This window comes from Belonocnema kinseyi, chromosome 6, assembly GCF_010883055.1.
Source record: "Belonocnema kinseyi isolate 2016_QV_RU_SX_M_011 chromosome 6, B_treatae_v1, whole genome shotgun sequence".
NCBI classification, from domain to species: Eukaryota; Metazoa; Arthropoda; class Insecta; order Hymenoptera; family Cynipidae; genus Belonocnema; species Belonocnema kinseyi.
The window spans coordinates 1,928,914-1,941,803 of record NC_046662.1 but is presented as its reverse complement, the minus strand read 5'-3'; the positions used below and the strand labels follow the sequence as shown (position 1 = coordinate 1,941,803).

Below are 12,890 nucleotides of genomic sequence, written 5' to 3'. Positions count from 1 at the left end.
GAACAATTTAATTAGAAAAAGGAGTTAAATTGTATAATTTCTAAGTCGACGCGCTAGAAATTAAAACAAAAATTACTTTACTTAAGGAATTATGAAGTTAACATGATTTTTTATTGATACGTCGAAATTAGGAGAATTCCAAAACGTTAAAAATTGAATATTTTAAGATTCAAATTGAATGTTTCAAAGGCAAAGATTCTGAAATTCTAAAATTATAAATTGTTGAAACTTAAACGAACGCGAACTTGATTTAAAATTGGAAAAAGTGTAGACACTGAAAATTGTGATATTGAAACTTTCTTGTACTTTAATTCTTTATAATTTCAATTATTTGAAGTAAATTTAAATCGCTTAAAAATTAATAATTTTTAAATTGCTAATAATACTTTTCAACATTTTACGAATTCAATTGTAATTTAAAAATTAAAACCTATTTAAGGAAAAAAATAAAAAAATTAGCATTCATCATGAAAATTCAGAATTCTGAAATTGTAATCACTTAAAATTACCGAAATTTTCCATTTACTGATGTATTAATTGAGGATAGTTTAAATTTTACGTTTTTTAATTTAAACTCCATTTTTTATATTTATTTTATATATTTTTTAATCTAGAAATTTTCGAATAGAATATTTTTCAATTTAAAACGACTTATTTGTTTAAGCCTTGAACTAAAATTCGGACAATTTCAATATCTTACATTGAAAATTAAAATGCAAGATAAAGAATACAAAACAATATTTCTATGAAGTGATTTTTTGTTATTGTTCGAAATTGTACAGTTTTGAGCTATTAATTCGAAATTGGTTTATATTTACATATAATATTATTAAATTCAAAGCTGACAATCAAGGCTTTTAATGTGACATTTTGAATCATTTAATAGCAAAATTATATATATGAAGATATATTAAAATTTTTTATTCGAAACCTCCAAAACATAGTCTAAAAATTAATTGAAAAAGAAAACTTTAGTTTCAATGTCTCAAAAATTAAATGATTTTAGATTATTGGCTATTCAAAATATAATCGTAAATTTGAATTATGGAAATTTTAAGGGCGAAAATATATTATTAATATTTGACAAGAAAAAATAATAATGTGAACAGCATGGAAGCTATGAATGAAAAGATTTCTATCAGAGCTGATAAACTAAACAACAAATAAAAAATTGAAGGCAACCGAGAAGTTTTTATCCTCGTAAAAAGTAGCGCCCAAATTATTAGAATTGAACTTCATAGTATGTTTTACGGAAAATAAATGTAAAGTATGAGTAAATGAAAATGAAAAAGGTCATAATTGTTTTCTTTAGAAGCCGTCACTGTGTTGCGGAGCATTTTATAATATCACTATTGGTATTTCTCAGACACGGGGGGCTTAGTCCATTTTACCCCCACCAGGACGTATATTGAACATGTTTTGAAGAAAATATTGTCCAAGGTACAGGAGGTACTCCTCACGGGCTCCGGATGTCTCCGGCGTCCCTCGGCTCACGACTCGTTCTGCAAATATCGTGCTCGACAAAAAATTTCTGCCTCCCTCCCTAGCTGCACAATGTACTATTGTGAAATCGGTGTGCAGCCATTTGAGCCACAATAGCAGAACGTGAGTTTCAATTCAAGGTTTATTTGTTTTATATAATTGTTGGAAAGACGAAAATTTTCCAAAACTTTCAACTGATATAAGAAAAAAATAAGTTATCAAATTAAAACTACTCAAAAAGATTAAATTTTAGAGCTTAAAGAAGCTTAAAGAATAGACAATGTATCTCTTGTTTGGTCTCTACGAAGTTTCTAAATTGACACTTCTCTAGATTCAATCGTCTGCCCCACACTTGCACTTGAGCGTCACATTTCCCGCTTGTGAAATTACTTTTGGATTGGTCACTTTAAATCAAGTACACTGTAAAAAAGTCGTTTGTAATTTTAAATAGTATTACGATGAAAATTATTTGACCCCTACAATGCGTGGTAAATCTAAGAGAGTTTGCTAGTGTTGAATTGACATAAAAAGTTTATGCAGTTTCAAGACTTATCCGCCTGGATGTACAGTAGAACTTGGATTATCCGGCCTTCGATTATTCGAGGCTCCGCGTTATCCGAGGCAACAAGTCTCATCCAAGCACTCCACATTAACCGAGGTGCATGCCCGAATAATACGGAGAATTATTAATAAAACAGATGAAGCTGCTACGTCTAATTCTGAATGCGCGCAGTAGTTTGCAATTATTAATAAGTTAATAAAGATAAATCCATATTCGTGAGTTGTTTATCTTTATTTGCTAAATTTTTATATTTATTTTTCTATTTAAATTATATTAAAAATAATATAACTCTTTCGAATTTTTTACTTCTGCTGTTTTATCCGAGTTTTCGCTTATCCAAGTAACCGCCCCTCCCCCATCCCCACACACACACACACACACACACACACACACATTACCTCGGATAATCGAGATTCTACTGTACTATTTTTCCAATATTAATCATTTTTCTCCACCTTTATGCCATGTGTCTCTCCCATGGTCTTGACTTTCAGGGATTTCGCAACCAGACGCTGTTATTTGTAAATTCATTGTCTCGTGCAAATGTAATGCTATACGTATATTTACGAAATATATCGCAGGCGTCAAATAATTTTCACTGTTATACACTGAAATTGTACAAGCGAATTAAAAGTTAATTTTTTACAGTACGATAGCTAAAATTGCGGTCATATGAGATTTTTAGAATAACTTTTTTTACTATGTATTATATGGACAAGTGGCTGTACTTAAATTACGTAACAGCTCCATGGGGAGAGAGGGGTATTTAATTTGTGTACGTAAAATTTGAAAATTCGGAAAAGAAACAACTCGCAGTACTTGTACAGTGAACCGTACAGAAGGTGCTCAATTTAATTTTGAAACCCCGAAAGCGTGCTCTTGATCTTGCTTTAAAAACTTGCGACTGCTTTCGAATCTAATGCAGCATTATTATTTTTGACATAAAAGCGCTACAGTAAAGTTTAACGTGTGTTTAAGTTGAGGTTGGCTAAAATTTAGAAGATGAAAAATATGTCGTAGAATGAGAGGAATGGGACTGGATCGAGGACTGGAGCACTAATAGGCTACGTAATTCAGATGTACAGCCCATGTCAAATATTTGTACATTATATCTACTGATACATACTATCGACCATCAGGCATCCAGCCTGCCCTGACCATATACTCCATCCACGGAAACATAATATGAAGCGGGAATTGCAACTCCAGGGTCTGAATGTCCACAATTTGCAAAGTGTCCGTCAGTTTAAATTGCACCATCTTTAAATTACTCCGGGCATTGCTTGTGCCTGCCCGGGGAAACCTAAACTCATCCATTTCCTCGGAGCTCGTCGTCATCGAAGGCTGCCGGAATATCTTTACGTCGCTCTCGTCCACCTCCTCGTACACTATCCTGTATATTCCATCTCTAGATTTTGGCTGCCACCAATAACCAATATATCTAAATATTTCGGATGGGGGCACAAGAACGTTCAAAATGATCATTTGTTTGCTTTTTCTCCCATCACTGGGTTAACCCTCAAGCGTTCGCGCGGACTGTCAAGTGACCGCGTTTTTGGAATTTCGAGTGACACGTTCACACCAGTGAGTTCCAATAATTGCCAGATGTTTGAGAACGAGGAAATGCAAACAGACCGAGTGATCTTAAAAAATAAAATTATACTTACTTGCTTAGTTTCTAATTGTTTACTTTCTTTGTCTACTTTTTTTTACCATGTTGCCCAATTTTGATATACCAAAGACTGACTTTTTGCATGTAAAACATATATTACGTTGATGGCTAACAGTATGTTGTCTGAGTAAAGAGTTTTATCTGAAATAGGCAGAACAAGCGCACTCTATCTGCCTGCGGAGCGGCTGTAAAATAGCACTTTATTGTACTGAGACGAGCGGCACGTAAAGTGACAGCAAGGAGGAAGAAGGGAGTGAGAGATGTAAGAAAAGTGAAAGAAAAAAGTCAAAAAAACACGAAGAATTCATTTCAAACCTAATTTTACCTGCGAATTGAATTTTGAACTTTTAACGTCACACCACGCATGTTTATACGCGGTAAAATTGAGCGCCGTTTTCCCAAAAAAGTGCTCTTATTCTGCCTATTTCAGATAAAGTATCGTGTGCACCACGGCAGTAAAGTTTAACTTTCTAGGAAGATGTCGTTTTACCGACCTCGGCTTCGGCTCTGACGATAAAATTGTACATCCTCGTATAAAGTTCAACTTTACTGCCTAGGTGTCGTAGGCGAGTACCGGTGTGACTCAAGTGGGCGCGAACGCTTGAAGGTCAAAGTATAACGAAGAAGGAGAAAGAAAGTAATGCATGAACTAGGCAGTGAGTGCAGTACCTGAGAAACTCTTCCTGCATAACATAGGACGGAGTTCCCGCCGTGAGCGGGTCGTCAGCCAAACTCTGGCCACCCTTTCTCGCTCGAGTCAGTCTGACCGAAGATCCGGTGATGCAGTGGGACAAGTGCAAGTCTCCCGCGCACGTGTGAACCACTAAGGCACTGTTCCAGGGGCAAATTTGTGGACACAACTTGGCGCCAGGAGTGGACATTCGGATCTCTGACGGAAATAAAGGACCTGGCTAAAATATGATTAGTTTATCAAATTGTCCTCCAACTTTTATTTTTGTTCATGTCTTGAGAAATAATGAGAAATGCATGGATTACTGTTGCTGATTTCTTGAAGGATGGATCATTTATTAAAGAGCCTTACCACGAAACCAGTGTCCACACACTGATAGAGACTACTTGCTGCCGGAAAGACCAATTTACCACTCTCTGCATGCATCTCGTAACTCGTAATTCCAAAGGTCACTAGTCTTTTTCTCTCCCAGAGCAACTGCTCCTCTTTTGAAAGGCGATTTGAGTTGGCGACACTGAAATCATTTCGGTCAATTATATCAGAATTTGCGGCGACACTGAGAACTGCAGAAAAAAAATTATTTTCAGCACAAACAAGACATCACGAGACAGAAGTATAGGTACATTTGAAAATTGGCTTCTATCACAGGCTGCCAGTGCAATTTGTATCCATTCGCGTGATCCGAATGACCGATATCCACGTACAGGAGGGTGGTTTCACAGCCGCTGCTTGACGTACTCAGAAAATAGATTCTGGTCCTGCAAAAACAAACATTGTTGAAAATTCTTTTCATCCCCCCCCCCCCCCCCCCCCCCTCAACTTGGACCCATTTTTGTGCGCTTGTATACCTTCCGTCAGGCAGAGATCTGAAGGAAACTGATCCGGGTACAGAACCGGAGAGCATTCCAGAGAGTCTTCGACGAAGGTCGCCAACAACTTCACCCAATTCTGCCCAAGACTTTTTCGAGTAGCCAACATGACCCTCTTGTCTCATTTGTTCACCAATTTCATTATAAAACTCCATAACGCCTTGCACTATTTTGGACGGGAACAAAAATTGCATCTGCCAAGGGCAGAAGCTGTAGTCTGGAGAATAGTTCAGGAACGATCGAACCAGCTAGAAAATACATTTTTCATCTCATGTGCTTCAATCAAAACAAAATTGTTCAATCGCTTTCTCACAGAGGAAGGATAATGAAAATGGATTTTTTTATTGTGTCATTTTTATTGTCCCAATATTTCCATGAAAAAGTTTATATCAGTAATTTTTTGGGTGACATTTTTCGAGCTTTATTGATTAATCCATTGACGAACCTTTTATGGCATTTCTTAAATGTTTAAAAAAAAAGTACAATGGTGTTAAAATTTTGAATATATATTGAATATATATATATATATTATAAAAAGTTTTATCAAAAAATGCTCAAACTGTACTACTTCAGCGTGACCACTGTTTTCAAAAATTTCTTCTCTCCGTTCTTGCAGTAAATATTTGTGATTTCTCCCGGTTTATAATGAAATTAATTCTGTTTGCAAAACCCGCAGTTTTTCACATATATTATCAATTGCGGAAGTCGATAAATATCAGCAAACCTTTTTTCAATAAATTGATTAACTTCAAGTCATATAATAAGAAGGATAATGCAATTTTTGTATCTGATGAAGAAAAATAATTTCTATTTAAAAACATGAAAATATGTAAAATTAAAAATCCATTATTAAACCAATGATTGATATGCGGTTTTAAATATGTGTAAACCAATAATTAATAATTTCGAATTGCAAGCGTCTGCACTGAAAAAATATATAGGAACAATTGTGGAAAATTAGGCATTTTCACTTCATCCTCGGCTAACTTCATTTCGTTGGATGTTGAGGGGAAAACACTGTACCAAGTGCGTGGGATAAAACTTTTATTTTGTGTAATCCTCGCAATAAATAATAATTACTATAATTTTATTGTGTCATTAAACAGTTCTTAACAAATAAAAACTATTTTTTAAATACACTTATATTGACAAAATTATTATTTACGAAGACATTAGCAAAATAGGATGAAAATGAACTGAGTCTCATGATTTTTGTTGAAAATTTCGAAAATAGCACAATGTCAAAACGTTAAAAATGTTGGTGCTTTAAGATTCAAATTTTGGAAAGTGGGTCACTTAAAGTTTAGAGAAATTGAAACTGTATTCTTTATCATTAAAACTGTTCAATATTAAATAATTCATGATTGACAAATTTTAAATTTGAATAATTTAATTCAAAGCGATTAAGGTTTGACAATTTAATGTTCAAAAAGAAATTGAATCTTTCGAAGGGAAGCTTCTGAAATTATAGAATTTTAAATTGTCATTATATAATATAATTACAAGTTAAAGTTAAAACTGATTAGACAACTTTTTCTGAAAGAAAAAATGAATTTAATTATGTTTTTTTAAATTTTTCGAAATAAATAGCAATTTTAAATGGGAAACGTTAAAAAATAAAAAAAAATTTTACTCTCAAACGTTGAAACTTGTCACCGAAAATGGTAATACTAAAATTGTCTTATACTCTAATCTGTTAAAATTTCAATTATTAGAAGTAAATTTAATCGCTTAAAAATTACTAATATTTAAATTGCCACTATTGCTTTCCAAAATAAATCGGACAATTTTAAAATCTTACATTGAAAATTAAAAATTAAGACAAAGAATACAGAATAATATAGCTATGATATGATTTTATTTTTAGATATTTTACAATTTTAAGCTTTTTAATTCGAAATTGGGTTATCTTTAAATCTAAAATTATTCAATTCAAAACGAACTACAAAGGCCTTTAATATAAAATTTTGAAACATTTAATAACAAAATGGTCATGACTCATTTAATATTTGAATTTGAAACTACAATATTGTGAAATTAAAAATTCGAAACCTCGAAAAATTAATCTAAAAATTAATTCCAGAATGAACTTTAGTTTTTAGACCTCAAAGATTAAATTGTTTTAGAATATTGGCCATTCAAAATATAATCGTAAATTAAAATTATAGAAATTTTTAAGGCAAAAGTCTATTTTTAATAAGTATCATATAATTTAGTAATAAGTAATATTTAAAACGAGTGGATACATTTTTTTATCAAAAAATGTAATTTGTCAAATTAAGTCACAAAATGCGCAAATTATTAAATACGGGAAATTTCCCGGTGCAATATTTCTCTCCCGGTTTTCTCACAGGTGATCAGGTGTCAAAATTTGTTAATTGCTCAATATAAATTTGACAAATGTAGATTTTCGTCAAATTTCAACTGGCAGCTTTCATTTGATCAAACAATAAACTTTTAAAAAACTTGGAAATACGCACTTCTTGTGTCATGTCATCAATGAACAAAAATTGTTTTTTTTTGTTACAAACAATTTTATTTAAAAAATCCGCAATTTCGTGATTTTTTAAGAGTTTACCACCACTTCTTTCAGAAATTAAAATGTAACTGTCTGTGGCGACTGTAACCGGAACGCAAAGAAAAAAACGAAATTTGTTTATTAAATTTGCTTAAAACCTTAAACAATTCTTTTGGATTGTTCAAAACTTGTAAATAAGCATTTTCCATACATATATTATGAATAAAATATTTAAAAATTAAATCTCCAAGTCTTTTCATTTTTAATAGTTGTATCTGTTGCTAGATATTATTTTTGGTGACTTTCTTTACTGATTTTATCAAGTTTCAAAGTATCGAAAAGTAAAGGTATTTAAACTTGGTTGTCGAACAAGAAAAAAGAAGATTTTATTCGGCTTTGAGAAATTTCTGAAAATTAATTTAAATTTCATTAAAGAAAAGAACGATCAAGTTAAATTTTTTCAAATAAAAAAAAAATAATAATAATAATAATAATAATAATAATTCGGCACGACAGAAATATTAAAAAGAGACTCCATGCAGAAATATCCTGAAGTGCTACTTAAGTTAACAGCCGAGAAATTTACGAGCAAAATGACAAAGCGTTAAAATTGAGATTTGAAATATTGAATTGAGGCTTACATCCAGCAACATAAGAAGTCACTTTCCTCCCACAAAATCGATAAACTTTACTCAGATGTCCTCACATATGGACGCCTAGCTGCACAGAGAGATTTTTCTGATACTTTCTTTGTAACACTTTCTCCTAAATTTAGAGTGCGTCAAGGGGCAAGTTCGTATTCGGCAATATAGCAGATTATACAGCAGAAGTAACACCGTTGCAAAAAGATTGATTATTCGACTTGAAATAAAAAATAAAAAAAATATTTAAGAACAGAAACACAGCAGGGCCTCTGAATGAATCAATGAAACGAGAAGTAAAGTTGAGCAAGATAGCATAGCGGCAGGTGGGTCACTGTGAAGATTAAAAAAAGCAACACTGATGTCCCTGCTGTCAATTTGTATCGCGAACGGGTTTATTTTGAGGTTAGGTTCTTAATGAAGGCTCACTTTCACTTTCTGCGTAGTCTCTGCTGCGTCTCGCCTCTTTTGCCTTTACTTGGAAATTCTTTTCCGCCTTAATTGTTTCGACACATGACACAAAAGTAGAACTCACAAAATCGAGGATAACTGTCACAACCAGTCACTACGACCACGAACATGACACCTCTTTTTCCTGATTCGAATTCCAACTCTTCTGATTCTGATACTGATACACATGAACATACCCCCAACTTTGGCATATAGAGAATTTCACTACCCATCTATGCCTGGACAGAGTTGCTCCTGTTATGGCCATTGTGGCAAGTAATACCAAAAATTTATCGGTAATTACCAGCAATCGCGGTAAAAACCGGTAATTCTTTAATTTATTACAGAAAAAAAAGGTTTAGAGTCTGATATTTTTTTCACATAATAAATTAAACCTTCTGTTTACCTATTTTGTAAATATTATTCTTATGCTGTTGGAAGTTAAATAGTTAAATAGTGCATACTGCATAGCCTGTAAATAAAGCTTTATTAATAAACGGTTTATCGCAACTTGTGCCCAAAAAGTTAATTTTTTATTTTTAATATATTTTTGTAACAAGAGCTTATAAAAAATTTGTAGATCTTTTTTACTTGAACAACTTTTGTCTTTTCATTTTTTTTTTGTCTCTTGTCCCGTTTTTAAAACAATTTAATCTGTTAATTTTTACTCTTATTTTTATGTTTATAAGGAAATCTACCCGTCCTATCTCAAAATTAACAATAACAGATTTGTGTATCCTTCTTGGGTGAACAAGTTTTGCATATAATTTTCTTTCTCTTGTTTTATGTAGCTTTTCAACAAAAAAAATTTATTTTTAATGTTACTTTTTACGATTAAAACAAAAAGTATGTGTCCTATCAAATAATTATGGGTGACAAATTTCAAGTTTTTTCAGGAGTACAGCTTTTACTTTTTTATTTCGTAGCTTGCGTCGTTTGTCCAAAATTTAAATAAAAAAAAAAATTTGAATGTTGTTCTGTACGAATGAGACAAAAACTAGGTGTTCTATAAAAAAGAGATTCTTAACAAATTTGTAAATCTTTTTTGGGTGCACAAAGTTAGTTAATTTATCTTTTTTTTGTGTGTCTTGAATAGTTTACCGCAAACTGGAATTTTTTATTTTTTATTATTTATTGTGCTGTACAAATTTTAATTTTCGACTTTTCAAGAAAATTAGAAAATTTTGCATGAAAATCTTATAAATCTTTTAAAGAGAAACGCTTTACGTCTCTTTACTTTTTTACATGGTGCGTTGCTTGACGCAAACTGTGCATTGTTGTTTGTTCAGTTTTCTTCTTTTGGAAATCCTATATCTCTGATAATTTTGTTTATCAAAACACGTGATAAGATTAAATTATTAGTGTTCAAGTACTACGAATAGCCACACATAGAATTTTTAAATTAAAAAAATGGTAGTAAATAGCATTAGCATGGTGACAATAGCTTCTTATTAAAATGAGAATGTAAAAAATCTTACATTTAAACATTTAACAAATTTTGCCTTCTGTATTTTCTACAGCACGAATATTAGCTTAAGTCTTATTTATTCAATAGTTTGAACAGATTTCCCTAATAGTAATCTTAATCTCTCGCGCAAAATGTTACAGTTACAACAGTTTTGTCATTGGCAGCTCTCCAAACTGAACGCATTTGTAATTATGATTACATATTATACATGTTTTACGCGTAGAAGTGACCGGTAATAGCCATCCCAAAAATTTACCGGTAATTGCCAGTAATCGCGGTAAACAGAGGTATTTCACTAATTTCTTACAAAAAAGGGTGAAGTGAAATATTTTATTAATAGAATAAATTAGACGTTCTGTTTACTTATTTCGTAATTTTTTCACATAAAACATGCATAATATATAATAATAATAAGAAATGCATGAAGTTTGGAGAGTAGCAGACGACAAAACTCTTGTGAGATGTCGGGCGGGTAATTCAAATTACAATTAGGAAAACTAATGTCAACTAATGAATCAATATGACTAAAATTAATGGTTTTTGCATATAAATAAGTGATATGAGTCAATATTTTTTACTTTTACGAAAATACTTGTAAAGAAAATCATCGTGAAAGTATGTGTTTGACAAAATAAAAATCGTCAATATGCATGATTTAAGGCGTTTTAAACTGAAATTGGTATAAAATTTGAAGTATAAAAGTTATTCCTGAAGTCTTATTTAGATGCTGTTGAAAGTACAATAGTTAAATAATGCGAAACCAGTAAAAAGGAACAGCTTCGTCATTAAACAGTTTATTACAACTTGTGCCCAAAGGTTAATTTTTTATTTTAATTATATTTTCAGAACAACAGTTTATAACAAATGTGTACATCTTTTTTAGTGAAAGAATTTTCTTTTCATATTATTTTTCTTTTCTTGTGTCGTTGTTCCAAAAAATTAATTTTTTATTTTTACTCTTATTTTTACGTTTAAAAGAAAATCTACATCCCTTATCTCAAACTTATTAATAACAGATCTGTAGATCTTTTAGGTGAGAAATTTGCAGCTCTTTTTCATGTAAAAATTTTTTACCTCTTCTTTCGTAGCTTTTGTTTTTTTCTCCAAAATTTCTGTTTTTTTTTTATTAAATTTTAAATGTTATTTTTTATAAATAAGACAGAAACTACGTGCCCTATAAAGAAGTGTTTCGTTGCAAATTTTCAGATCTTTTTGAGGTGCACAATTTTTGTTCATCCACATTTTTTCTTTTCTTCTATAAGTTACCACAAAAATATATATTTTATTTTTCACTAGGTGTTGTGCAATCCAAATTTTAATTATAGATTTTTAAAGAAAATTTGAAAAGTTGTCATGAAAATCTTGTAGGGCTTTCAAAAATCAACATTTTTCTTCTCTTCACTTATTTTATATCGTGCGTTGTTTGGCGCGAAATGTTCATTTTTATAAATTTTTTTTATTCATTTTGAATATTCTATAAGTCTGATCATTTTTGTTATTAAAAAACGTGTAAAAACTCTCCAACTTTTAGAATTTTCATCCAAAACAGATGATTAATGAACTTGATCTTTCTATTAGGCCCCCAAATGTGCGTGCTAAATCACAATCCAATTGAACTAGTCTTGCAAATGTTATCCGATATGAAACCAATACTTTATTATCAAAACAAGAGTATAAAAAGTCAAACATTTGAATATCTAACAAATTTTTCCCTCCCTATTTTCTACAGCACGGACATTAGTTTTAGTCTTAGTCATTCAGTAGTTTACCAAAATTTCCCTGTTAGTAATTTGAATCACCCACCCAAAATATCAATGTCGAGAGTATTTTCGCTTGCTGCTCTGCAAAATAAATGCATTTGTTATTATAATTACATTTTATACATGTTTTACGTGCAGGAAACTACAGAATACGTAAACGAAGAGATTAATTCACCATACAATTAAAATGTTTTGTCTCTAAAAAATTGTTTTCTGTGAAAAATTAAAGATTTACAGCTTTCTACCGTAGCTTCTAATTTTATTTTGTTTGAAAATTATTTTTTCCAAAATTCTACTGGAACAAAGCAGAAATGTGCACTTTATGCCTTTGATGCCTTTTGCCTTTTTGAATTAAATTTTTTTGAAAAGCGATACAATGTAAGACGCAAAAAATTACCATGCAAAAGTTGTTCGCCCAAAGAGGATCAATTTAACTATTTAACTATTTTACATCCGACCGCATATAAATAATATTTACAAAATAACTTTTATGCTTTAAATAATATACAAAATAATAATATTCATATATTTACATATTTATTAAACACGGATACACGGCGCGAAAAATGTTATTTATTATTTTTTCCCGATACTAATTCTTTAACTTTAAAAGTTAATACTTCAAAAGATAATTTTATAGCATTAAGGAATACGAATTTTTATCATTCAGATGCAATATTTATTGATTTCAAATTCTTTATGTCTTACGGTCCAATCGTAAATCGAGAAAATAAATATGAGTCAAAAAAACATGTTCTTCGAAACTCAGATATTTAT

General features: G+C 31.1%; 1 protein-coding gene across 3 annotated transcripts in view; it reads right to left on the bottom strand.

Moving 5' to 3' along the window:
- The window catches only part of LOC117174479 (dipeptidyl peptidase 9), a 14,691-nt gene extending 5,629 nt beyond the window's left edge, over positions 1 to 9,062 (bottom strand). The window contains exons 1-7 of one of the 3 annotated variants that reach the window (XM_033363632.1): positions 8,865 to 9,062; positions 8,436 to 8,514; positions 5,256 to 5,524; positions 5,031 to 5,165; positions 4,759 to 4,921; positions 4,386 to 4,627; positions 3,171 to 3,485 (exon numbers count right to left, since the gene is read on the bottom strand). In XM_033363632.1, the coding sequence (XP_033219523.1) occupies positions 3,171 to 3,485; positions 4,386 to 4,627; positions 4,759 to 4,921; positions 5,031 to 5,165; positions 5,256 to 5,524; positions 8,436 to 8,447 (1,136 nt within the window). In that variant the 5' untranslated portion in view covers positions 8,448 to 8,514; positions 8,865 to 9,062. Of the gene's footprint in view, positions 1 to 3,170; positions 3,486 to 4,385; positions 4,628 to 4,758; positions 4,922 to 5,030; positions 5,166 to 5,255; positions 5,525 to 8,435; positions 8,844 to 8,864 lie in introns of those variants that run through there. The other 2 variants (XM_033363634.1, XM_033363633.1) reach the window with 2 other exon arrangements.
- Between the last annotated feature and the right edge of the window lie 3,828 nt (positions 9,063 to 12,890).